Genomic DNA, 27,755 nt, shown 5'->3' on the forward strand with positions numbered 1-27,755 from the left:
TTGTGAGGTGATGGGAAGAATGCAGAGGGGGAAACAATCTGCTATTCCTAGGTTTATCTTGGTAAGTCTTCAGCAGTGCTTGAGCTTCTAGGCAGGCTGGATCAGTGGCTTTGTGCTTCTTACCTCAAGACAGGAGCTAATTTGGGGGTTTCTTGCTTGGAGTTTCTGTTTTGGACCGTGAACAGTTGCTGTTTGGATGTAAAAAGTGAATGTTGTACACAAGCTGTGGGCAACTAGTGCCCTGCCTGCATGCATGGCCAAATGTGGGGCTGTGACACCCAAAGCACCTGGGAAGAACTGGGATGGAAGAGGAACAGCGGGCAGGGCTGGGCACAGCTGCACCAGCAGTGATCCCACAGGAGCAGAACTGACTTCCATGTGCCAAAGCATTAACACCAGGAGGTACCAATGGGAGGGAATGATGACAAAAGGCTGCTGTGGGAACCTTACTGAGGGAGCTTATTTTTAACTGACCTTCCATTCTTTGTTCCCTGGCTAAAGCAAGGTAATAATTACACACTTTGATTACCCGCAGAAGGTGCTGGAAATAGGATAAATTATTGATTCTCAGACTGCACCCTGAAAAATTAATTTCAGCACCACCTATTGCAAAATACTCCCTTGGACAAAATATCCTTCTTCTGGGAACAGTTCTGAAAAAGTGAGCTTCTTCCAAGCCATTAGCATACATTCTGAAGCTTTTATTTCTCATTGTTGGTGTCCGTTAGCATGCTGAACTAATATACTCAAATAGTAGTAAAAACCTTTCATTTATAAGAACTGTATCTCTGTACGACGCACTGAAGTAATTCAGATTCCAGGACAGAGCTGTGGAAATTCTCAGCACAGTTTGTCCATATCTTATCAGAACAGGCACGCTTTTCCCACGGCCTGGCTGCTTTCCAGCAGTGCCTAAGCAGACTTGTTGGAAGCCCGGTTTGAATGGGAGAAGTAATCTTTCTGAATGGATTTTCTGGCAGGATTCCTGTTGCGTGTGTGGTTTATTGTTCTTGGTGGTGTGTCTACGTTTAACCCGCTAGATAAAAGTTTCAGGGTCTTTCTTTTTCTTCTTTTTTTTGGGAGGGGTTCTGGAAAAATAATCAGATTGTAAATTCTATAGAATCTTATACACAAACTTTTTTTTTTCTGTTTTATCTACTTTTCCATGCTAGTAGTATAGCATTTTGAGCATGCTTTTGATGTGAAGGCCAACAGATTATTTCCTTGGACTTTTCCACAGTCAAAGGATTGAATGATTAAATAACAACAACTTTCTTTTCCTCAACCCATTTTAGCAAAGTTTTATCGTGCCAATTCATTTGATTTTTAAATAGCCATTCTATTCACAGTGTAGAAGTTCTGTATAAAGGAACAGTCGTGCTGTCAAAAAGAAAAGAAGCGGTTCCCACTGGTGGTGCATCCTGAACCGGAGTGAACGCCTGTTGGTTGTGCATTGGTTGTAACTCCAGTGCATGCAATCAATCCCCCGTGCACTGCAGGCCTGCTGTGGAACTGAGCCAACTTCTGAGCTGAGGATCCGGCCTCTAATATGTATTGCAGGATAGCTAATATGATGTTTAACCACTTGGTAACAGCAGTATACCAAGAAGTTCTATTTTAGCACCACTGGGGCAAGAAAATAACTGTTAATGCTGAGAACTGAAGTGCAAATGATTGCTAAATGGAGGAAGGAGGCAGAACAAAACTCCTGTTATTTTGAGTTCACATGTGTTAACAGACAAATTCTCAGGCTGAGTTTTGGCCATGAAAGATCTTTAAGATTTGGATCTTTCTAATTAAAACAAAAAGATTAAATATCTTAAATTTGTATCTACAGAGGAGCAACTGTCCTTTTGTTTATTATCTGCCAAAAAAATCTCTCTCATTTTTTTTTTCCTAGAAAGAATGATTTAACAAAGGGACACGAAGTATAAGGACCTTATTTTTATTTTAATATGCACATATATTCTGAGCAGATTAAAAATAGAATAGTAAAAGCCTTTTTTCTTTTTAGAAATAGGCATTGGAGTAGCAGGGGGGGGAGCTTGTAACTTCAAACTTAGTGCCTACAATGCTTGGAAGACTTTATGATTAATTTCATACTTAGGTTTCCAGATGTTGGATTTCATCCCAACTTTTAAAGACCTCTAATGTTTAACAGGATATGTGCTGAGTGTAGTCTTTAACAGAGTTTTCTTTCATAATTCTAGGGTCCATGAGAAAAGGTAACTCGGGAAAACGCTGCAGAATTGGAACTGAATATACAGCCTTCTAGGAAAGAAACCAGCAACGCTTAGAAGTGCAGCTTTGGACTGGAGCTGTGTTTTTGGGAAGACTATGGATAGGCACCAGAGCTGGCAGCGGAGCTGTCTGAATGCTGCCTTCTTCATGCTGCTGTGGAGCGGCGTTTCCCATGCACAGAGGGACTGCACAGGTGTGGAGTGCCAGCCCCTGGACAACTGCATCGACGATGTGCTGGAGCCTGGTGAGTGCTGTGCCACGTGTCTGCAGCACGGCTGCACATGTGAGGGCTACCAGTACTATGACTGTGTCAACGTGGGCTTCGTCAATGGCAAAGTACCCGAAGGGCAGTCTTACTTCGTGGACTTTGGAAGCACTGAGTGTTCGTGCCCCAAGGGAGGGGGTAAGATCAGCTGCCAGTTCATGCTGTGCCCAGAGTTGCCCCCAAATTGCATTGATGCGGTGGTGCCAGCGGACGGGTGCCCTCAGTGTGGAAGAATAGGCTGCCTCCACGAGGGGCAGAAATATGTAGCAGGACATACCTTCCACATGCCCCCGTGCAAGGTCTGCCATTGTCCAAATGCTGGTGGTGAGCTGATGTGCTACCAGCTTCCTGACTGTAACACGTTCGCCTTAAACACTGTGAGTCCCATGGATGCTGAAGACAACGAACCAGAGAGGCACTACGACGATCCGTACAGCTACGACCAGGAGGCACCGGAAGGAGACAACACCCAGGTGGAATCTCCAAAAAAATACAGGAGCTATTCTTCCCATTTCGAGCAGGAGAGCATCAGCCAAGAGCAAAGCGAGGATTACGACTACCTACCAGCCAGCATTGCCCCTTCAAGTTCAGCTGTGGCTGATACATATGCTGAGGAAACAACCACTCCACCCACCACACCAGCACCAAAGCTCCTCTCTGAATTTCGTAGTGCCACAGAAAGAACTGAGCGAAAGAGGGTGCCCAGCACCACTGCAGCACCTCCCCAGCAAACAACGTATAAGGAAGCCCCAGTAACAACCATTGCTCCTCTGGAGCACACCACAGCTACAACCGAGACACCCAAACAGCTGGGGAAACTGGAGAGGAGACAAAAGGGGAAGCAGGGGGACAAGGAAAGGAATGAGCATGAAAGAGCACCCCATTCTAAAATGAAAAAGCATGCCAGAAAAGAAGACCCGGGGAACAGTATTCATCTAGACTTGAAAGAGGTGAATTTAACAGAGCCAAGTTCAGCAAAATCTTCCCATGAAACACATGAGGGAAATGCCTTTCCCAAGGTAAAGTTCAGTGCAACAACCTCTCCCCCTGTTGCTCTAAAGGAAGACCGTAGTCAGTCATCCCAAAAGCAGTCACAGACACTTTATCGTTACCATCCTGAGGAAGTTGGGGACCCCAACTCTATTCACGCTAACCCCAGATTACCAGAAGGTAAGGACTATTTCCAGTGTAGATATGTAGATGTCTATGTAACACTTACTTGCAGTGGCATTTCTCTTTCCTTATTTTCACTCCACACGAATATGAAGTCAAGCAAATCTCCAGTTATCTTCTTTTAGCTCTTTCAGAAGGTGGTTTGTCTTTCATATGACTCCACAGCTACTGTTTCACTACTGCTTGCCTTATTTTGATTTCGCAGACTGTGGATGCTTTTTTCGTGTGTTTTAACTTTATTTCAGATAATGATTTTACCTTTCATTATTTTCTCTTCTTCATTTCTAGTGCAAGGTCAGAGAAATCTTTTACTGTACAGGAAAGAAATTGGATTTAATTATTTATCTGTTTGGATTCTCCAGTTACCAGCTGAATGTAATCATATTTGTAGCTTTCATCCTTTACTAGAGGAAGGAGTGAGATGGTTATGCTTCTAGGGCACAGCGTGCATCCTACACAAACATTTACAGCACTTGTTGTAATATTTATCCTATGGCTGAAAGGCTGTCTAAGCTCATTAGTAGAAGAACTTGGTAGATACATTCAAACACCACTGAGGACTAGTACAGAGAAAGGACTGCCTCCTGCTTTGGATTTTTTAGGGGGCTGGAAGTTGATGATGTTTATGATCAACTGTGGCAAGTGTATGCATTTCCTCTCTGCCTCTGGATTCCTCTTGACATCTTCAGTGAATGTTGATTATACGCTTTATGCAGTGCTCATTACAGTAATGAATGCAAACTTCATCGCTATAAATTAGCACATATACAGCTCATATTTTCAATTCATTTTTCATCAAATCAAGAGTAATATCTCCATTTTCAAGATGTGGCACAAAATGTTCTCATGAGAACTCAAATGGATAATACTTGCAGTCTGAGTCGAGAATACTGATTACTCCCTAGACAGTGATATTTCTTCCTGGGTTACCTAGGTAGCCCTTCTACGTGTTAGTCCATCTACTCGAGAAGTTTACAGGAGATAGGAGGTGGTAGGTTTGAGAAAGAGCGGAGGCTCTCGGTCCCCATGTAAGCAGCATGCCTTGTTTACCAAATTAAAGGGGTATGAGGTCCATGAATGGAGATGATAGCCCCTTCTTTCTCTTTCATGTGTGTTTTTATTGTAAAAGTTGACTTCATAGTCAGCGATAGCAGCCATAATCCAAGTCAGACCTTGATGTCTTGATTTCAGCAGAACAATGCTCTACAGATCAGTTCTACCTGCAGAACTTAACAGTAAGCCAGGCAGCTTCCAAGAAGGCAGCTTGAACCCAGTGCCTTGAAATGAGAAAACATTGGCTGAACACACATACCATGCAGAGGGATGTCATTAACAGATGGAGGCTGTCAAATGTGATGTGATGGATAGTTTACATGCTTCAAGCCTTACCTCTGTGCTACCTTCTCTTCATAGATGCCTGTTTTATTTCACATCTAGATACGTTTGTTCTGTGAAAGATGAATCTCCTAGGCCTGGCTGACTGATGATCCAAGGGGTAAACTGGTTCCAACCTTCCAGTTTGTCTAACCTGAATGAAAGAATAACACCTGTGTCTGCTCTGTGAATTGTGAGTGGCAAAAAGTAGGTGCCCAGATTGTGCACTGAGTTTACCTGTGCTCAGATTTACACTGCCAGGCTATGCTTAAAGCTCTTCCCTCATTTCTTGCAGCCTACTGCAACATCTCTTCTGAGCTGTGTATCAAGGTTGTGTTATACATAGGTCTGAGTTAGTACCACTGAACAAGAACCTATCTTCTGATGATATTTTAATCCAGTCTACTTAAATTGTTGTTGTTTTTTTTTTTTTCCCCTTCTCAAAAATGAGACATTGGTGAAACATTCCTAAATTTTCAGTAATAGAGTTTAAGAAAGGCTTTTGGGGTGAAAGAGGTCTTCTATAGAACTAGCTGCCACATTTTGGAGTCTCCTTAGGATGCTTTCAATCTGTCATCTATGGGAACTGCTTGGCTGGCACAGGACTAGCTGAGGTTCTTGCTGGATAGTAACAAAAAGTGATGCCCATGTGCTGTGAGGGAGCTGCAGAACCTTTCCCAAAACCAGAAGTCTCCCTGGACCTGACTAGTTGCAGTGCTTGTGCCTAAGGACTGCTGGATTTTCTCTTGTGGTGGCGGTGTTCTTTTAATTGATGTGGTTGTGACTCATGTGAGCAGATCCATATGTTCCATGTAATAAAACACATACATCTTCTGTCTCTTTGGTGATTCCTGAGCTGGTGATAGAGGGCAAGTGAAGACATTAGTCAGCCTTGAAAGGAACATTAATTCTGCCTGCAGATGTAGAATGAAAGCATAAATTTTGTGCGTGTTATTTCTAACTATGAAGTGGTGTAATCTGCTCGAATTGCCAAATATCTTTTCCTCTCATCTTTAAAACCTGCATGGCCATGTTGCTGTTCCCCAGCAGGGCTGCTGCTATTGTAACAAAGTGCTGCCACACCTCCAGCTGCATTCAGCCTCCCCTTGGGGGCTGCACACAGTTAGCCCTACAAGGGATGTGGGTAGGCCCAGCTCTGGGGTTGCAATGTGAGCCTCATTGCCTGCAGCTCTGGGGAGGATCTTCTCCAGCCTGGCTGCATGGGGATGCGGGAGCCCCCAGGCTGTGTGTGCCCAGCATTGGCTGCCCTGCAAAGCAGGCTGGCCTAGGGGATTGCTTCCGTTCTTTTTGCACTTAATTGACTTCTGCTTTTCTCATCAGTCTGTGTGTGGGGGTGGACTTGCTTTATTTTAGGTTGTCCTTCCTTGAAATCTTCAGTACACTTACTAAAATTTCATCTTAATTGCTTTTTTTCCCCTGTCTTTATTTGGGTTCCCAAGTCCCCAAGTGATACATTTTCTTGTGTCTCTGGGGACTTTCTACATACTGTGTTATTTATTTTAGTATTTCTTTCTCCCGGGAGCTTAGAGAAGTATAAGGGTCTTCACAGAAACATTTGTTGCCACTGAAAATTCATCCTAGAGTAGATTGCTATTGCATTTTTTTTCCCTTCCTATTGGCTGTGTCCTGGAATCAGTGGTTGGATCCCTGGTGCCTCTGGTTAATCACTTGGCTTTGTGACTTATATTTTCTGTATCTCACTCCAGTATTACATGTAGCTGAGCTTTCATCTGCCAAGTCTCTGCTGCCTCATGCAATCTTATGATAGAAACAATGTGAGTAGGTGCTCGGATTAATTTTGCCTTTTGATGCGCATTCTCCTTTTGTGCTCCATTGTCCATCTGTATGTCAGCTGGAGGCTGTGAGGTCTGGGCTGGGCCAAATTTGTCTGCCTGCCGCTGCTGCTGTCAGACACAGGTGTGTACAATGAGGTGTGCTATTGCACTGTGTTTCACAACCTCCAGCAAAGCTATCTATTTAGCATTTTCACTCATGTTCTCCAGCAAACTGCTGCTTCTTTCAGGATTTCTTCCTCATTACTGTTTTAGAATCATAGAATTGTTTGAAAGACTCTTAAAGGCCATCTAGTCCACTGCACTGAACAGGGATACGTACAGTTCTATTAGGTGCTCAGAACCTGCTCCATCCTGACCTTGAATGTCTCCAGGGTCGGGGCACCATTGCCTCTCCAGGCAATCTGTGCCAGTGCCTCACCACCCTTAGTGTACAAAACTTCTTCCTTATATCCAATCTAAATCTCCCCTCCTTTAGTTTAAAACGATTTCCCCTTGTGCTGTCACAGCAAACCCTGCTAAAGAGTCTGTCCCTTTCTTTCTTACAGCCCCCCTCTAGATACTGGAAAGCTGTTCTGAGCTTTCCTCAAGCAGCAGTTCTGCTGATTACCTGGGTGCTACATGGGGTTGGGCCCCATGGCTCCCTATGGCAGCCCAGCACTCACAGCACCAAGGGAGGGAGAGGGCACTGCTGTGGTCATCCCCAGTGGCCCTGCAGCAGGCCCAAGGGGACACTGGTGGCTCTGGGGAGCTGAGCCCAGCAGATGGTACCTGCCCCAGCAGGGCTGGTGGCTGTTGCTGCACAGGGGCTCACCATTCTGTGCTCTGTGTCAGCCCGCACCACTCTGCTGTAGAAACACTTCTGTCTTCAAACTGAGTGCACTTGTCATAGTTCCCATTTGTACACTGAAGAGTTCTCCAGCCACATGCAGACCCATTGAAGCTGCTGTGGCAAATGCTAATTAATCCACTCCTAAAGGAATAGTAAGCGTAAAGTAGAGGTAATTACTCAGCTGAGAAAGTGTAAATTAAATACTGTTACCAAGGGAAAGGATGAGATTGATAGAGACTATAGTCTTGATACAGTCTCTTTCCAAACATTGATCTTATCCTGTCATTTACTGCAGGAGCAACAGAGGGAGTTTTAATTTCTGTATTTCCTATTTCCTCATAATAAAAATGCCCTGAACAGGGAAGGGCTTAATAAAACATATTTAAAGATCTTACTGTCAGGTTTTTATTATTTTTTTCCTACTTGTTTCCATTTCCCCATGCACTGCCAGAGCAGTGCTGTTCCTTGGATAAATGCTCGCTCAGGTAGCGAGCAGCCTCGATGAGAATGTTTTATGATTTGCGTTCTGCTTTTGGCAGCCTGAATAGCAATTTGTGTCTAGCTGGAACTATTGTGTTTCAGAACAGAGGTATTTTTCCACTTAAAAAAAATCACCAGTTGTGGATGAGTTTATCATGGTCATTTTCAGAGATAAGGATAATTGCTCTCCAACTGAAGTAAATTCGTGAGACAAGATCAGTGGATTGGAAAATAGCAGTCATTGCAAGTGAATCCTTATCAGAAGGAGGCACTGGGAGGCTCTTGTGCAACTCCTGAGGATGCAGGCAGGTTTTTCAGCCATCCACCTACTGCGTGTTTGCTCAGGGACTGAGGCTTATGAAGAAAGACCTCGCTTTTAGTAACTGAGGACAGATGGGAAACAAGAGATCTGTGGAGCACACCTGCACTGAGGGCTTCCCTGAGCACACCAACTCTTCACCCCTCCGTCCTGCTGCTGCTGTAAAAGGCACAGAGGGTGGAAAAGAGGGAAGCTTTGGAAGCACAATCTCAAACTGCAATTACTTTGTACTTTTAAATATTAGGTGATGTGTTTTTTCATGTTTACTTGCACTACCTCAGGCTTAAATCTGTATTATATACTTGGTCCCAGCTCTCTCTGCAGCAGGAAGAAATCAGCTCTGAAACCTCAAACTAAGATAACTGCAGAATAAAAATAAACCCGGGGAGAGTGGGATGTAGGGAGAAAAAAGCCTCCAGGCCAGCAGTATGAATTGGGCTGAGCTACAGCCCCAGGCGAGTGTTCAGCTGTCTCTTGGGTAGGCACAGCTTTGAGAGGGATAATGGAGGAAGATAGCTTCAATGAGTGTAAGACAGGCAAGAGTACTTACAGAAAGAAAGGGATGAAAATGCAATAAAATAGAGAAGCTTTTTAAGAGAGAACCACAGAATAGTTGTTGTTCTGCCCAAAATGTCATTCCCACCTTACCAGGTGGTATCTGAATGCTACTGTGTACCAGAGGCTTCTCTTCTTAGTCCTCTCCCCTTGCTCATCCCTTGCTACATTCCTATGTTAATGAGAGCAGTAACTTCAGGCTGGTGTGCATCTGACACTGCTCATGGCACAGGACCGTGAACACAGCACAGTAAACCAAACCTTGCCCCAGCCACATAACAGGAGAGCATTCACACTAATTGTTTGCAGACTTTGAAATAAACAGTAGCCAAAGGTATCAAAACTCCAGGTGCTGCTCTGCCACATGTGACTGAGCTCCTGCTTTCAGTGGATGCACCACTGAGCTCATGTGAAGTGCTCTGAACGGTTCCTCTTAAGGAATTTGAGCACAAACCAGGAGCTGACCTAACCTACCGGCCTGGGCATGTCGGCAGCAGCTGAATTGTGACTATCCAGACTTGCCCTAGCCAGGGGCACGCTTTCTAGGTCAGTGTTGATGTTTTTGTGTTTGTGCCTAGTTGATTTCTCTAGACAAGTTGCTGCATGACTGCTGCTCGCCTGTACGTGTTTTGGGAGCTGCTGCAGGTCAGGCTGTTGCTGGCTTTCCAACTGGCAAGGTTCCACGTGATCCACAAAGCTCTGAGTTTAGTGCATTCTTCTTTCTGCTTTTTTTTTTCTTTTCTTTCTTTTCTTTTGCAAGAATCCCCCTTGTGAGCCTCACCCAAGCCTTTCTCACCACAGACCTTGTTCCAGTCATCATCTGTCCCTTTAATAGAATGGAGATACCTACCAAAGGTCACGAGCTGTTGCAAGTTGACCTTGCAAGTTGAGCTGTTGGAGAAGATGGGTCTCTTGTTTTCTTTTGTCTTCCATAAAGTTGAACAGAGCAGCTGCTCACTTCAGTGTGATCTTATTCATAAGGCTCTGAACTCCTGGGGACAATGGCTGGCAGCTACAATGTATGATACAAGGTGGGATGAACTTGTACGTTCCTTCAGGTCTTGCTAATCTTGCCTGAAGAGCAGAATCTTTTTCTCAGCGCTTTGGTGCGATGATGTGGGTTGGTCAGGTTTTCATCCACTGACACACGTTTTATACACTGTGCTCTTCTTCCTGAAGCACAAGTACTATTTATTACTCATTCAGCTGACTGGAGCACTTTTTCTTATAAGGGAATGTACTGTGCTAAGTGTTGGCACCAAGGGCACCCGCAGACAATGTTTGAAGAAGGAGTGAAATGGGATGAAACTTTGGCTTCCAGCAGGGAGTGCATGCCTCACTGCTGGCCCTGATGTGAACTCAAAAGGCAGGGTTTGCTTGGGACAGGTTTTCCGCAGTGACATGGAACACAGGCAGGTATTCTCAGGCATCCTTTAACTTCATGGGATTTGGGTACCAAGACAGTTTAAATCCAATATGTTGAAATAATTAATGTGACTGGAGTTGAGCATCTAATTTATTATAACATGTTATCACCTAAAACCCCTGGGCATCAAAATATCTTTGGAAACTCACTCTCTGTACCTATTTTGTGGAGGTAAACATCATCCATCTTTTGTGATAAGTTAGTTTCATCTGTGGTTTGCAAGAACGTTTGATCTCAATTATGAAATTAAAATGTGCTGGAGACAAACTGTGGAATTGAGATGGGGGTTGTCTTGTGCCACTTAATTAAGCTCTTGAAAACACAAGAACCCTGGGCTCCTGGGTATCTCAGATGATGGCACCTTTATAGTACGTATCTGAGAGTACTTCTCTTAAGAAACAGAATTAAAATGAGACTTATTTGGAGTAGTGTTTGTGGTGTTATAATCAATCACTGAGGTATTGACACAGAGTATAGCTTGTTAGAGGGAAGCAAATAGAAGTAGTAATTTCTGTTCCAAATTTTGTCAGACAATAACCTTTTGAACAGTTTCAAATATGTGGGCCAGAGGAACGTAGCATATGCTTACTCATGAAAGGATTTGTAATTTCATTACCCCAGGCCTCTCAGCAAGCCATATCTCTTACCTCTGAGGGATTCTTAGGTAACAAGCCAGCAGTAATTGGGATTTTATAAAGATCTCCTTATGTGTGAGTGGGTTTTATGTTTTATTGACTATTCCCAATCTGTCTGTGCTGTGTCTGAGATGACTGATTGTCTTCTAAATCTACCAGAAAGTCCAAAACTCCTACCCCAAAGCACTGGTGTTGCAGACACCAAGCCCAAGTCTGAGGGAAGGACAGGAAAAAAGCAGTCATGCTATCATTTGGATCAGCACACCCTGCTGCATGTTGCCCTGCCAGTACTTGGGGCAGGGGAGCTGTGTTGCCTCACAGAGCCCTTTGCCCTGCTGCTACAAGCACATTGCAGGGAACAGGTCTGCAAGCAGTGATGTTATAGAGCCTGAGGGTCTGCAGTTGCTCACTGCCTGATGGAGCTTTGGGATTTACTCCATCAATGGACCCTGCTGATGGTGATGTACCTCATTAGGTGGCGGACAGTGGCTAACAGGGGAGCTCTGGGTATTAACAGGGAGGCAGCTGCTCACTGCAATCTGTCTGGAGACCAAGGGGCAAATGAGGTGCACAGATAGGAGCATGTAGATGAGGTTAGATGTGTCCAGCTGCCCATGGCAGACTGCTCATGCTGAGTGCAGTTTGGATACCAAAAAGGAAAAAAGTAAAAATGTGGAACTGTAATTCCTTCTCCTTCCTTGTCGCAAGTGCTAGCTGCTTTTGTCTTGCTTTTGTGAGCTATAAGGATGCTGCTTGCATTTACAAGGGCTCAGAGATATTTGTAGTTTTGAATTACTGAATACTAAAATACATGTTTATGGTTCCAGCAGTTCTGGGTTTAAAAACTACTAACAAAATTACAGAATGGCTTATGTTGGTGGAGCTATAAAGCCCATCCAGTTCCAACCCCTCTACCTTAGGCAGGGTTGTCACACACTAGATCAGGCAGTCCAGGGCCCCATCCAATCTGGCCCTGAATGCCTCCAGAGTTGGTGCACCCACAACCTCTCTGGGCAGCCTTACTGTCCTCTGAGTAAAAAAACATCCTCCCAGCTTCTTACCTAAATCTCCCCTTTTGCTGTTACCAAGCCTATGGCAAGCTTCTGCTTGCATCTCGGGCAGCCTGTATTGCAAGAGTTAGGTTTGTTTACAGTGTTATATACCTTTCCACTAAGGTAATTTAAGTTGAGCATGTGAATGTGTCTCATGGATAAATACGTTTTTTAGGATGAACTTTATTTTGTATGATGTCGATATGTAAAAATTTAATTTCAAGAAAAATGTGCATCTTCTCCCTTATGTTGGTGAGCAACTGTGCTGCATCTTTACCTTTCATACTTTTCTTGGTTATCACAGAACATCATAGTGGATTTATCCCCTCCACCTGTGCTGCCTGTCAGTTCTTTCCCTTCCGATAGGCTTGGAAGAGCCAACTTTTGTGGACTTGTGGTTAAGGGAGCATCCTTTCACCTGTGTTAGTCACCTGCCAGAGAGCTGGCTTATCTGCAGAGAACAGAACTGAGGAGAAAAATCAGCTCTTGCAGCAAAACTTCTGGGGATACTTCAGGTTCTTTGTCGTACCTCTCACTATATGTATGTTACTTCCTGTTGGAGTTTTGAGATGTGCTGTGCATGTTACTTACTGGAATGCTTTTCCTAGCACAGATTAAATGGGTTAACATTATAAGGTTATGCACCTTGTATGAAGAATCAAAAATATTTCTTGTATTCGTGTTCTGATTGAGACATCATCCTAAAGAGTCTTAGAAAACAATCATTTTTCGTTGCCAGGGATTTGTAACAGAATGTGTTATACATAATACCAAACCTCCTGCGAGTCAATAAGTGCATGACACATGCAAAGGGAATTCCAGAAAGTATAGTTCCTTACTGAAAAAGTGTCTTTTTAATGAAAGCAGAGATTGCTATATGAAAAAGTCATTTGTTACAACTCTTTTCTTAAGGTTAAAGTGGTGGTTTGCATTGAAAGCAGAATGAGAAACTTTTGAATTGGTTTAAAGATATTTAAAAAGTCTTTAAATAATGGTCCTGAGAAATCACTAGCAGGAAGACTTGTAGATAAGAATATAAAGTCAATTAATAATCTGTTTGGTGGCATGGAAAGCCCTACTTGGTACTTGCTCAAGGAACTAGCAAGTTGATGGCTATTTCTCTGCAGTGCACAAGCAGGCACAATTGCAATTCTTCAGATACCTCTATAAAACATCTTGTTTATGGCCTATAAGCTGCTCCGGATTAGTATAATTTTCCCTTATCCAAGAATTTTCATCTGCAATTTGCATTAAGTTTTCTTGTGTTGGAATTGCTTGTTTCATGAAACTACCAGTAGTTGCCATTTCCAGGTTCAAAACTACACTATTCTAGCCAAGGGATTTTGTAAGATATTTACTCTGAGTAACTGTTTTTGTTGAAGATAACACACACTTAAGTAACGTCTCGTGTATTAATGATAAAACTTTTACTGGTTCTCAGTCAAAGCTGATAAGCATTGTCTTAACTTATGGCATTGAAATCAAAAGAGAGTTCGGTACAAAGTCTGTTTTACATTACCGGGTTACATAAATGTTTAATTTCAATTGGTTTGGCTTATGTGTAGTCACAAGCAAGTTGTGGTTTTGCTTGTATCTTTAAGTGAGATTGGAGATAAATGCGTAGGCTTTCCAAGATCTTGTGTACATGTCTCAGACTTTGGGTTGTGGCAGTAAACTAATTAACGTGCTTTAAATATATTCTTGAAATACAGAGTTGTGTCTTGCCCAGGTATGGCAGTGGGCAGCAACGCTCTCAGGACTGCATGCACCCCTTCTCCTTTGTGCTTGGCCCCAGGCACAACAGGAGACAGCTTGTGCTGCAGCATGCCTGGAATCCACTGTGGGACAGGCAGAAGCTCCCACCACTTTGGCATTAGGTGAAAGTTGACCAATCTAGATGAAAAAGAGTTATACAACTTGTTTCTTTGTTGTTTCTGATGGATATAACTGACCAGTTCAAGTCAGTGGAAGCCTTTAGAGTCAACCAATGTTTGCCTTTCAGTGTGAATAGATTGGTGTCCTGAAAAATTCTGGTATGGTGCAGCAGATGCCAGTTAAGTTTACTATTTATTCTCACACTCAAGTGCAAAGGTTAAATTAATTAAACTCTTTGGTGCAGAAACTGATCCACCTTTAACCTTCAGCACTGTGTTACTGTTCTCACTTGGGTGAGTGCCGACCTCCCAGCATGCCAGCACAGCCTGGCGGGGCACACTGCTCATCTGCAGCAGGATGGTGGGATGCTTCACCTGCACTGCTGCTTGTCTGCACCACTACAGGCTATGAGATCTGACCTTTATCTGTTACCTTTATTAGGTAACACTGAAGTCCCTTTGTAGTGTGGTGAAGCGGCTTTATGCAGTTTTGAAATCTGACCCTGAGATTTCAGGGAGTTTATCCATTCAGCTTCTAAATGGAGTCAGTAACATTTCTTGAAATAAGACTTTGAAGGTCAAATCCTGTTCTGTCAGTGCCATATTAACCCCATTACTTCCAGTAAGGTATATACTCATTTCAGTTTTATTACTTCTTCCTATATTACTGTGAAATAGTACAGGGCAACTGTTAACCATTAGAAATCCTGGAAACAAAGTACCCTCTTTAAAGAAGACCTCCTTACGTTTCACGTGTGCATTGGTGAAGTGAGCTGCTCTCACTCCACAAGGCTTTCTTTGCAGCAAAAAACCCGTATTTGTTTCTGTCTGTTATATTTCCTGTCAGGCTCAAATTCCTCTCCCAGATCTTACAGTTAATTTATAGCAAGCAAATACCTCGTGAAATGTCTAATCATTATACAAATACGTTATTAGAGCCATTTGTCTTTTTGTTTGTAAATTCCCCAAATTGAATGTCTGGGTAATGGATGTTTATGGAGATGCAGTCAATAGCATTGAGAGCACACAGCACAACGTGGCACCGAGGTCACGAGCGAGCCACCTTATGTATGGCAGGCAGGGGGGGCTCAGTGCATCTCATCTGGCACTGCAAACCCTTTCCTTTAGGAAAAAAAGTGCTGGTGTTGATGGATGAACAGACTTCTCCCATCCATGCTAGTGCAACAGAACTGATGTTCACACTGCTTTGTTTTATGTCTGGTGTGGAAAAGCCCATGCTCCCCCACGGAGTTAATCATGTGCCTGACCACAAGCACATGGATTAAAGTCAGTTTTTCAGATGACTGTAGCTCTATTTTTCCATTGAGAGAGAGACCAATTCATTGTTATATTTGATAAGCCTAGAGTATTTGTGTTATCTCATAATATATTAGCGTGAGGATCGTCCTTGTGTACTGCCTTCATACTAGGTCGGAATACTGTAGTTCCTGGAGCAAATCTTGCCCTACTTTGGTGCAATTGCAACACAAGTAGGCATTTGTACTAGTGCAGAAACCTTCACAGCACTTTCATATTTTATATCGTTTAATGCCAAGAAAGAAAAAAATATATATGCTGCAAAGTAAAGGAATTAGCCCATATTCTGGAAGGCCAGAGGGCCACTGTGCTGAAGTGGTGCTTGAATCTATTCTCAGAGATGAAGTGGAGAGGCTTTCTAGCCCTGCCTTGTTTGTTTTGGCTGGCTGTTTGCTGCCACCTTGCTGAGGTTTTCTTTGGCTGCTTGAATCCGCTCCAGAGTCATCAGAACCTGGAAACTGCCAAAGCTGATGATGAATACAAGGGAGAGAGTGTAGCTGCAGTGCGAGGAAAATGCCAGTCAGCCATGGAGTAAAGAGCACTGATATCTCTGGCACTGTAGCCTGTGGTATGCTCAGTGCTGTGGGTACGTGTTGCCATTCTCCCAAGAGTGGAAAACAGATTATCTGCTTTCATGCCCTTCCTTCTGGCAGAGCTAGTGATACAAAGCAGGTTTATCAGCATTGTCTCACATGGGACTGAAGGGGTGAAGTTGAGGTTTTATCTGTGCTGTATCTTGATCTAATTAGGAGAAGATGCAGCACGCAGGCTCCTGCAGAGCAGCTTTGGGCTGGCACTGTGTGTGCAGCCAGTAAGAAGAGTAGACAAAGCTGTACCTGCATGCAGAGGGATGCAGGCTGAGCTGGAGCCTAGAATTTCAAACTGGTGTTCATTCCAGAAGTTACACAACATGCGGGATGAATGTGCAAATGCAGCCAGTGCTGGTGTATGGATGGCACATGACTCTGTTGGGTGTCAAATGCTTTTTAAAAGGTGCTGTGACTTCCAGCTGTGTGTTGGGGAGCTTTAGATAAGGCTGGAAAATGCCCTTGTTTTGCTTGCCTTCTTTTCTGATTCCCAGGTAGAAAGTCTTAGTTACTGACTTTCAAACTGCTGAGCAACTTTTAGTCCCTTGTACATGCTTTAGGAAACAAAAAACAAACCAAAACCAAATCCTTCTCTTCCTGACACTGAAGCACTTCCAAGCATGTTGCCTGTGTCAGGCTGTCCCAAATGGAGAGGTTAGCTCTGTGGTGGTGGTGGCCACTGCCACCATTTATGTAACTGAGAGTTGGCGTTTTGTAAGCAGCAGTGTTTAACTGGCAGCATTACCCATGGGTTTGCACAGTGCCGCAGGAATGCTTGCTAGCTGAATGAAAAGACTTAAGATATAAACACATGGAAAATCCAGTCTTGTTCCGAAAAAGTGTAGTGTTGCTGAGGTCCCCATAGGTTTGGCAACTGGAGGTCGGGCCACAGCACGAGGCACCCCTAGGGATGCAGGAAGCTGTTTGTTCTGTAACTTTTGAGCCCAGAGATTCAGTAAATCCTCACAGCAATGCAAAGTAGGTCCTGGTTTGCAAAACCAACATGTGTGGGGCTCTGCGTTTCTAACTGCAGCTTGCTAACAGCAGTGACTATGTAAACAGGCTTCACCTGGCACTGTGTTTCAGGGCACCATTGCTCACAGCTTGTTCTTGCCTGGATTTTTCTCCCATAACTGCCAGTTATGCAAACTGATGGATTTAACAAACTTCTGCCTTTCATCACAAGTATTGCATAGAACAAGGACAAAGTGAAACTCTAGCATGTGACTAAGTTGCTTATCAAGCATTGTGCCCCACATGTAGAGGAGACAAATTAACACCATCCTCTGCTCCAGCATAGAGCTGCACACCTGGGGTGTCCCAGGCATGGTGTGGTGGCTGGGAGTAGAGGGAAACTGCCTTTGTGAGGGACCTCAGTTGTGCACCTGGTTACCCTCAAGCCTAGGAGCACGTTCATAGGAAGGTCGCTGGGACAAAGAACACCTGCAGAGGAGCCAGGTAAATGAGCATGAAAGCCAAATTAAGGCATTTCTTTTGCTCAGACCCACAAAAGGGTAAACAGAGTGCTGTCGAAATTTTAAGTAAGTAAATCAGCAGGCAGGTGTGTCCTATGTTGTCACACACTATGAGCTGTCAGAGGGGGGTGGGTGACAGGGTGGGCTTGGTCGTTTTTCTATTTTACTTTCAACCCGGAGGCGGCTAAATAGGAATGGTTTAAAATAGTATCATAGTTGCCATGGTTACTCGTCTAAATTGAAAATAGAGGTCTGGACTAAGCTTATAGTCTGTCCGCCAAAGCAAAACTTGGACCTGAGTGATGAAACCTGAGTGGGTTTGAGGAGTCACGCCGAAGCTCGCGCTGCTGCAGTCGGTGATTCAGAGCACGCGGCTGTGCTTGACGTCACCGAACAGCTCCAGCATGGGTTCACATGGGCCTGGAGACACTGCAAAGGGAAAAATCCTTCAAGCTTCAAACGTTTTCCTCTTTTTTTCTTGCCCCAGGAGGTCTGGAAAGCTCAGAAAAAATGCCATAATGCTGCTCTGCTGTGAATGATTTTTATTTTGCAGATGTTACCGTGCAACAAAGCAGCAGCAAATTTAAAGTAGTTCAGATAGATAAAAGCATCCCATTAAGGTAAATTCAGTGTATTTGTCCCAGGAATGTGTGGCAAATGTGTGTCTAATTACAGATAAGGCCTCTAAGCCTTTCATCTTCTTTCAGTGAAAAAGAATCTGCAAGTAAAGTGGAAACACTAATGTGTTTTGGTGAAATGAGATGAAGGTCTTTTCAAGGATTTGGCTATTGCAAATGAGTCCCGCTGGAGGGAATGGAAGTGTTTCCTCCTATCCTTCTGCTCTGTGGGTGGCAGTGGAACTACCAGGACAACTTACCGCAGTTTGCACTGGAAATCTCTCACTTTGAGATAAAAGTCTGTGGCTCTGCTTTTGGAAATTCCTAGTTCCATCTGTTCATTTTCAGATGGGAGGGCAAATCGGTACCAGTCCGGTGAAGATGCTGGAGATTCACAGAATACATCAGCTGAGCCTGGCCTAAAAAGTGCATGCTTAACACTGTGTCATATATCCTCTCCAATTTCTTGCTCAGTAGGTGGTAGAGAATTAGTGCTTAATTACTTGCAGGCTGTGGACAACAACCAACCCCCTTGAACTGTTTACATTTGTGGGTAAGGCTGGAGCTGAGTGTTCTTTGTGGGTTGGTCTTTCTCAAACTCTATGGAAGGCTTTATAGCACTTCTTTTTTTTATCTTTTATAACATACATGTTTGCTTCTAAAAAGCTTTTATTTATGTATTAAAAAAAAACAAAAAAGCAACAAACTGGAAACAAGAAACCCGCAGCCAAACCATATACATTGTGTATGATACATTTAATTTATTCTGTGCAGCTTTCCTCCTTGTCAGGAGGCACAGTCTGTTGTCTGTGCAACTCTGGGAGACCATAATGGAGCAGAAAGTCAGATCAAAGCTTAAAAGGTGGAGCTGGAGTTCTAGACATGCTTGGATACAAGGAATTACATCCAGCAAACATCACTTGAATAAAACATTAATTTCCCATTAAGCAACATTATGTTGCTGTGATAATTGTTCCTGTTTTGAGTGATCCTTACTTCCTGCATCTCTCTGGTGACTCATCACAGCGGAGATCTCGACCATTCTCCTTTGCAGATGCTCTCAAGATGTCTATTCCCAATCTGAGTCAGCTTCTTTATCATTATCCTCCCCTCTCAAAGCTATTGTGCTGTAAGAACGTATGCCTTGCTAAGGACTTTCATTCTCCTTCCAGCATACAAGTGACTGGCAGCTCTGGCTGCACTTTCAAATTTAAATCAAGTTTTAAGAAAGGTTGTGAGTTAAAAATTCAAATTTTGCGTTTTCACATCTTGAATCTGTTGTGCAGCACAGCCTCGTGTAACCCTCATGTGCCCCTGGGGCTGAAGGCATGAGGCACAGGTGTCTTAAGGGCAGAATACATGTGAGAGTTAGCTGGAAGGGTGCTCTTCTTGAGGTTTAATGCTATGATTAATGTTTGATTGTGAAACACCACCAGATTGTTTGCCAGGAGTCCTGTTGGTAGCTCGTCATGCTCAGCCTCTGATGGAATTTGATGTCTGACACAGTGCAGTGCCATGAATACACAATTTGTTTTGGTTTGTTGAGCCCTCACTGCTTGAGCTAAGTACTCCGAATTGGCCCACAGGTCCTTAGAGTTGTGCTGTTATTAGTTGTATGGCAACATGACTCCTGGGCTGCATATCTGTGTGATTCTCTACAGAAGACCTTTAGTTTTAATTGTCTTTTCCACTCCTCATATTGTTGGCAGGTATTAAGCTTCATACGTTGTGTTTGGGTTAAGATTTTATTTCTGTACTGAGGAGAAGTCCGAGTAGTAAAGTTGCATGCTGATAACAGCACTCCCTCCATGAATGAGGAGCTGTGGCACAGGGCCATGCCTCAGACAGTTCTGAGATAAATCTGTCACTTGAGGTGGTTACCTCAGCTGTCAGTCTGTTAAAATTACGTTTTTAAATTATCTCCTCTTTATATAGCCAAAAAGTGATTCAGTCCTCTTGCTTATTGTATTACCTCAAGCTCCTGGTATGTATTACATATGCAATCAAGAAATTAAAGAGTCTGAGGCTGCAAGATTTATTTAGTGGCATTAATGACTGTTTGCTAGTAATTTGATTCAACAAGATGAGAAATTTATTTTTGAATTGTCTTTTAATGAGCAGATGAGTGGGTTTCTGTATCGCTCCAAAACTTCAGTCTGTCACTTCATGTCTGTGTTTTTACAGATGTAGTGGGTTTGTTATCTCTAGGCGAGGCAGCAGGCAGCTGTGGCAGCTTCTTCGATTTTAAAGGAGTTAATTTTAAATATCCCTATTAGCTAACAGAAGAGGAAGAAACTTTCTTGTTTGTTTTAGAGGCATTTTCTTCTACTGTACATTTGATACCTTAAGAAAACAGAATTACTAGAAAATAACTGTGAGTGGTTCCCCACTGAATTTACATTATTTTTGTGCCTTGTGATCCTATGTGATCAGGATTGCTGTGATCGGAACAGGATGAGCAACACTCTGTGTGTGTGAGGGGGGAATAAAAATAGTTTTAGTTAACTAATAGACTTACGTAATGCTCCAACAGTTCATATTTCAGCTGAAGTTTTCTGGAAGGAAGGAAAGAGGGAAGGAAGAGAAGTGAGGTAAAGGCAGCACCTGGGGGTGGGGTGCCTGAGCTCCCTAAGCAGGAAATCAGCACCAGGCACCTGTGGGTTCTGCAGAACCGGTGAGAGGATGGCCTCCATTCCATCAGCCCAACCAGCTCAGCCAAACACATTTTCCTCCAGAGCTCTGAGATTCCTCTGTGGGAGGAGGAATCTCACAGGCATTTTCCTCTTGCAGTTTCTGCACTGGGAAGTATTTGTGTAAGAAGATGTAGGTCTACCCGTTTAAAAACTATCAACATTTATTGCTTCACTTAAATATGGTCTTAGTTGTCCTAAATACTGGTTGTGCAAGCAGAATTTTGGGAGGGTAGATATTTCAAAAGAAGTCTTCCAGAGATGATTTTCAACTTAGTCCATAGTCCATGGCTTATTCACAAATACAAACCTTGACAGTGTTATTCAAGTGCCATGTTCTATAAGACACTGCAGATCTACGCCCTTATGATTTTTTTAAGCTATCAGATTAAGCTGTAGAAAGTGCCATACACGAGATCTAATGAGACATATGGCTGGTCTTGTTGTTTTGTTTGGGGTTTTTTTTGCCAGCTGAAATAAACTTGCAACTATGCAACTTGTTTCTCTTCTATGTAAGTAAATCATTACTACTATAATGCTCATACCTGTGAGCCAGAGCTAGTCGAGCCAAGTCTGCCTGGGGGAGTTGGGAGCACATTGCATAGATATAGTAAATCAAGTGAACAATGCACACAGTTTGCATGAACTTCTCAGTGTTCACAGAGGTGGGGATTACTCAAAGGATAATTTCTGCCTGGATAGGATGATCTGCTGGCTTCTTCCCAGAGGAAGGAGTGATGTAGGCTGCTCCAGGCAGAGCTGCAGCCCTGGGCTCTGCCACTGGGCACCAGCAGTGGGGCCCTGCCTCACATGAGCAGTGCCTGGGGCTCCTCTTGGTGTTGTGGGGTCATCCCAGCACCCAGCTGTTTTGACTGTTCATCCGACTTGAGGGAATTTGCTGGCACCTCGCAGGTAGCAGCCGTGCTGCACCTCCTCTTCCTTTGGCTTGGCAGCCAAAGTGACTTGGCACCAGCGAAAGCTTTGGCATGAGAGCTGGCAGACTTTGCTTGGGAGAGTGACATGGAGCAGGAGCTTGGTTTAAAAGTTTAGCCTTCTTGTTAGAGGAGTCTTTTTAGAGGAGCTGTTGCCAGGAGAACTGGGAGATATTAACCTCACTCACTGCGTTATCTTTTATCATGATTCCTCTAATGTAGTTTCCTTAAACCCTGCCAGTTATAAAAAGAAAATGAATGTGTTTTTTTCATTAAAAAAAAAAAAGATAATCTTTTCTTTATGAGAGAAGGAGGGTAGGAGGGGGACTTGCATTGCCGTAGCTCTGGAAAGTGGAGACTGCCGCTATTAAAAGAAAAAGACCTTCTTAAGATGGTAAAAACAAAACAAAAATAAAGCTGCATGTTAGCTGGGACTCTACATCTAAAAAAACCCAAGAACATTCTGTAAAGGTGATGTATGATGGACGTATTTGTTTCACTGAGGTAACAAAGGAAGAAAAGAGTCACGTGAGCAATGAAGATAAAATGAAGATTACCTCAACCATGCTACAAACAACTTCATTAATGGGAGCAATGCCTCATTTTAGCAGGCAAAGCCATTCTTAAGGCATTGGGAAGATTTTCAAGATTATGGATAAAGAGAGGTTATTGTGAGTTAGACTGCTAGGATTCAAATTTATGGCTTTATTGAAGGGAAAGCATCTTCAGCTGGAAGTCATTCTAGTTGGTGTCAGGTCAGGCCGACCTTAGAAGTTAAATACAAATAGTTGCTGAGGACGTGGACATATTGCAGTGGGAACATTTGCTGGGATATGACTGTAGTTATTACCAGAATCACTTTTTAAATTGCTGATTGCAGGTATAGCCTTGTCAGGTTTTGGATCACTTGCACTCCTGCAACAGTTGAGTGGATGGTGCTGGCAATATGGTTCACAAACTCAGCTTATAACTTCTTTTCTTATGTTGGCCTGGATTGTGAAAATATTACCTCAAGAGTTAAAAATGTCAAGTCTTTCTTTTTAGCAAATATCACTGGATGTCAAGAAAACATATCAAATTTAATTGACTTCTTAAACATGAAGTGTTTTGGAACTATTCCATGGAAATAACATTTAGAAAGTCTTACCTGCCGGCACTGTTACTGTTCGAGTTGGATCTGTAAGTTGTTGGCAGAGAATTGGGCAATTTGGGCTCTTGCTGCTCTTGGGCTGAGACTGTTTGAAGCCAGATGTTGGCTCTTGGGGATTAATGTAATCTTTTGGGTTTAAATGCCAATGCATTGTTCTCGTTTGCAGTTTTTGGTTTTTGTTTGTTTGCTTGCTTTATGTGCCAATCTCCTGGTACAGATGTTTGTACATCTTTTTTTAATCACTGATTCTCAGTGACAGCTGATGTCATCCAACTTTTTGTCTTAGATGCAAATTGACACAAAGCCTTGGGAAGCTGTGAGACAAAAGTTTCCCTAATCCTAGGCAATTCAGCAACAGTAACATGGGAGAAATTTTACAGAGGAAGGGAAGGTAGAAAGCAAAATTGTATTCAGAAGGCTTCTTTTCACTTCTTTCAGTGTTTAAGATTGCTTCCCCTCTGGATAACTATAATCTGCAAATCAAGTGCATAGAGTTGCACTAATTATTAGTTTAACAGATGATGGTGTGGGAAAGTAATTAGCCTCAAACAACAAATTGTCATGCCAAGTCAGATGGTTTTGCTTTATACCTCATATGCTGCAAATGTAAGTAATCTTAAAATCGTTATGAATGCATGAAAGCTGTTAACTCAGTTTTCCATGTTCTTCCAGCTTCTTGAAATGCTATTCACTCAGATATAGTGCCAGTCAGTTCATGTGCGCACTGTGGAGATTAAAAGTCATATTAAATCAGTGAACTGCTGCACCTGAATATAATCTTTTCCAATTGTATGGATTCAATGTAAGTATCATATCACTTTCATTTCATCCATTGGTTGGTGCAGAGGGACACAGCGCATGCTGGTACTGCCTGCAGTGTGATGGATCGCCTCTTCCCAGGCCCTCCATGCCTGCTGGGAATGAGCTCAGGGCTGAGAGCACTTTGAGCACTCCGAGCACTGGGAGCCCTGACTGCAATCGACAGCTTTGCTGAGTCAGGGAGTGAATGTGCGAAAGGGTTTAAGAGTGACTAAGGGCTGAGGGGAGCAGATGGATCCTGTAAGCAGCGTGGTGCCCCATCAACATAATGTCAGTAATTGAGGGTTTGCTAGATGGTTATTTGTTTGGGGTCCTGACACAGAAGGGGAGCGATTTTATTTTATTTTCTGTTGTTGCAGTGTTTCCAAAAAGACACAGGAAAAGTGATAGCATTTTCAGGGAGATAAGAAAAGAGGAAATAGGAAGTACGTGTGCAGTCAGCAAAGGGAGAAGACTAAGGAACTTAGAGATGAAAACCAGTAGTGAAAGGTAGAAACCTTCCAGGGTAAGAGCCAAAGGAAACCAGCTGGGCTCAGATGGCATCACTTCGTGTTGTAGGGGACTGGTGCTGTAGTTACCTGTGTCTGCTTCTGCAGCTGGGCTGCCAGTGCTCTTATCTGCTCAGTACTGTGCCATGGGAGTGGCACTCAGCTCCTGGTCACAGCTGTTTGCACATCACTGCAATAGCCAGTGTAATGTGGATGAAGCAAGAAGGTTGGAATTCTTGGAAATTGGAAAAAGATTGCAATGCTTTTCACTTGAATTTTAAAACAAACAATGCCTCCCTGTTGCCAATAAACTCTGCTGGTGGTCCTAACCTTGCTGAAGGGTATGTGGCTCAGTGTGGGTGCTTCTCCTGGAGCTCCAGGGCTCCCCCCAGCATGGCAGCTCCTGCCTTTGGCTGCCATGCCCTTACAGAATGCCCTTCAACTGTGCTCGCAGACTGCACATCAGTCACAAGGATGGTGTTAGGCCTCAGAAAGCTTTGTGTCTCGTCTGAGGAAAGGACTGGAGAATCCTTTGGAACAGAATGCAGCTTGGGTTGGTTGGGTTGGGACTTCCCAGAGTGCTTCTTTGTTGGAAACAGGTACTGGTACACTTGTCTTCAGTTTTTTATAAGCTTCACATCTCTGATGTAATAATGATTTCTGGTTTTTATTTATTTATTTTCTTCCTGGTTTGCCATGCACTGTAAAGACGTGTGCTAATGCTCTGCTGTAGGCATATATGTCCCATCTTCATTCCACACTTCTTTGTGGCAGGTTTATCCACATTGGCAAATCCACACCAGAAGTCTGAATTTGACCCTGTATTTCCAACTGCATGGTTGGGGAGGGAATAATTCACCACCTCTCAGGCCTGCTTGGTGCTTGTAATACATGCAAGCCAGTGTCTCCCAGTGATTAGAAAACAACTGGCAGCTAACAAAGAGTGCTTGTTGGCTGGGAGAAGCAGCAGATTCAAAGCTGAACCTCTCCTTGATGAAGAAAGATACATTCCTTGCTGAGGGAGGGATCTGGCTGGTGCCCAGCCATTGAAAAGAACGTGCTGTCCCATCCTGCTCTGTGTCACACATTGCTCCCACTGTGCTCCCTGCTGAGCTCTTTATAAGAGGATTTCTGCTCACACAAGTTAGTCAGGTATTGGGCTTACTGATTTACTTGGTTTTAATGTGAGCTGGGGCCTTCTGAAGGTGAGGAGGGTCCTTGCCACAGAACCTCACCTCCTTTCCCACCACCAAGATCCCCTCTGGGATGTGCAGGATATGCTGTGTGGATCCTCATAGGCCTTTCTGAAAATGAGAAGTTGGAGTGAAGTTGCATCTGCAGAGGAAAATCAGAGAGAGAACATAAGGGGATGCTGCTGGTACCCTCCTAAGTGCTATGGATTTCCTTTGGATACTCTGTAGTGTTGTATTTGGCTTTTAAGCTTTATTTCAAATCCATTTGAGACTGCAGACACAGCATATAAAGGTGTAATTGGCAAATGCAAGGAAAAGCAGATTAGACCTCAGAGAAAAGTCATCATTTAAAAGTGTCTGAGAATCCTGCTATTATGTGTAGAGCACTGCTTCTATGGGGTAGTTTGTAAAAGAGCTATTTTTTGCTGAATACCTTCATGTACGTAACTAACAAAATAAATCAGGTTGTCAGCTACAGAATTAAAAATCTGCGTTACAGTGCCTTACACAGAATGATGTCAGTGTGTATAAATAGTACAGCCAGTGTGCCTAGACAGCATATGAGAACTCGGCACTGAGATGTTTCTCTCCTTGTCCTGGTTCTATTAAAAGAATGGGAGGGGGTGAGTTTATCTTTCACTCGTCTTCTGGTGCTCTGACCTTGCTTAGACAACCTGTTTCTCAGGAAGTGTATTGATGAACTAAAAGCACTGAAGAAAATACCTGCCCAGTGCTTTTTGGTCGCTGTGCGGGTTATAAATACATCCTTTTGATTCCAAGGGTGGTAATGCAGCTGGATGACTGAAGCACAGTAAGGTGGTAACCACACACTTGAGACCAAGCTCAGACTGCGGAGCCGCTTTTAGAGTGAAGGCAGTCTATGTAACTGGCTTTTAATGATGTCAGTGGTTACTGTGATCGTGCTTGTAGCTCTTGAGCATACAAGAAGCTTTGTATGAAGTAATTACTGGGATTGCATGAAGATATTACTTGTGTTTTATTGGGCTGTGAGTGTATTTTTCCTTCATCCAGAAAAACATGGGCTTCTAAGTGAAGATGTAAGGATTGTACTCATTTTCCTTAGAAATTATTTGGCCACTGAGAACTCTAGAGAGGTGATAGAAAATCTTTTATTTTAAACACATGCAAACATTACAAAGCTTGACTCTGCATCAACATCTTGCAGAATGGGACTATATATGAGCAATGTCCCATTTGGAACTATTGGCTAATTCAGCTAAGGGAGCACAGTTGTTAAGCTAACAACAACCAGAATTCAAAGAATACTATAAGGGATCCTTATCTTCCTCAGCATTGTGCTTGTCTACGTGGACTTGCATGATTTGGTAGTACTCCACAATCTCTCAGCCACCAAGAGCCTGATGTTTCAACCCCTTCCCAGATCCCAGTTTCTTGGGTTATGACTCAGCAAGTTATTTTCCATTTGCAGCTACATCCAGATTTTTCTGGCTTTCAGTATATAGACACTTAGTTCCTTTCTTAAGTGCTCCCCCAAGAGGTTTCTATCACTGAGAATTGCTTTGTGTAGATTGTATAGCCAACAGCCTCTGATACAGAACTAAAACCCTACACATATTACTACCTATTTGTAGGCTGACTGGAACAAGAAATGTGGACAATAATTTTCAAAATTGAACCATCCTAATGTTATCATTTAGCTATAATTTGATCTTTGAACAGACCAGTAAGACTACTCCCCTGCTTTGATTTTCACCTACTTCTGTTCTCCATTATCTCCTCCCTTATCTACCTTCTGTTTTGTCACCCTGAACTATTGCTGTCCATACATAGATGTTGCTTTCCCTGCTCGTGTTCGAATATCAGAAAGGAAAGAAAAAGAACACTTGACTCTTTACTTTCGTGTGTACAAGTTACAAACCTGGTATTTTGGAAATATATAGCTGAAGCAGTATATGAAGTTCTGCCTTTTTTTTAAATATTCTCTTGTTCTCTCTCTTTTGGATGTCTCTCACAGTAACTGTATAGAGTCTTTGTGGGAGAGGTGAGAAGACTCCTCCACCCTTCATTAGAATTTGCCATCTTTTCCTCAATGTTCCAAAACATTCAAATCACAGAGCTCTTCACAAGTCAGTCCCTTTTCTCTCTCTTCATCTCTGGTTCCAAAGTAAAGTATGTTCAGGAATGTAAATTCCTTTAAAATTGGCTGCAGTCCGTAGTTTCCAAGTAGGAAGTGTAGCCAGAGTCCATTGCAGGAGATGCAGTTCCAGCCGATAGTTAACTTGCAGCCATCTCAGGTGCTGTGTGCAGGGTGCTGAGCCTGCACCAGTGCTTCTGCAGCACTCAGCCCTGCTGGGCTGGCCAGGATCTCAGCTCTGTACTGACTGTGTGGCCAAGCTAGAGCCTTTCCAGCTGTGTTTGTGCTTGTTTAAATCAATGTGCATGTAAAATCTTGAGAAGGAAAAGCA

General features: G+C 43.2%; 1 protein-coding gene across 5 annotated transcripts in view; it reads left to right on the plus strand.

Moving 5' to 3' along the window:
- FBLN2 (fibulin 2) overlaps window positions 1–27,755 on the plus strand; it is a 106,637-nt gene that overhangs the window by 32,338 nt on the left and 46,544 nt on the right. For all 5 annotated transcript variants that reach the window (XM_048957588.1, XM_048957586.1, XM_048957585.1 and 2 more), the window contains exon 2: window positions 2,211–3,676. In XM_048957588.1, coding sequence (XP_048813545.1) covers window positions 2,338–3,676 — 1,339 coding nt within the window. In that variant the 5' untranslated portion in view covers window positions 2,211–2,337. The remainder of the gene's footprint in view (window positions 1–2,210; window positions 3,677–27,755) is intronic.

The sequence above is a fragment of the Lagopus muta genome, chromosome 11 (assembly GCF_023343835.1).
Source record: "Lagopus muta isolate bLagMut1 chromosome 11, bLagMut1 primary, whole genome shotgun sequence".
Lineage (NCBI taxonomy): Eukaryota > Metazoa > Chordata > Aves > Galliformes > Phasianidae > Lagopus > Lagopus muta.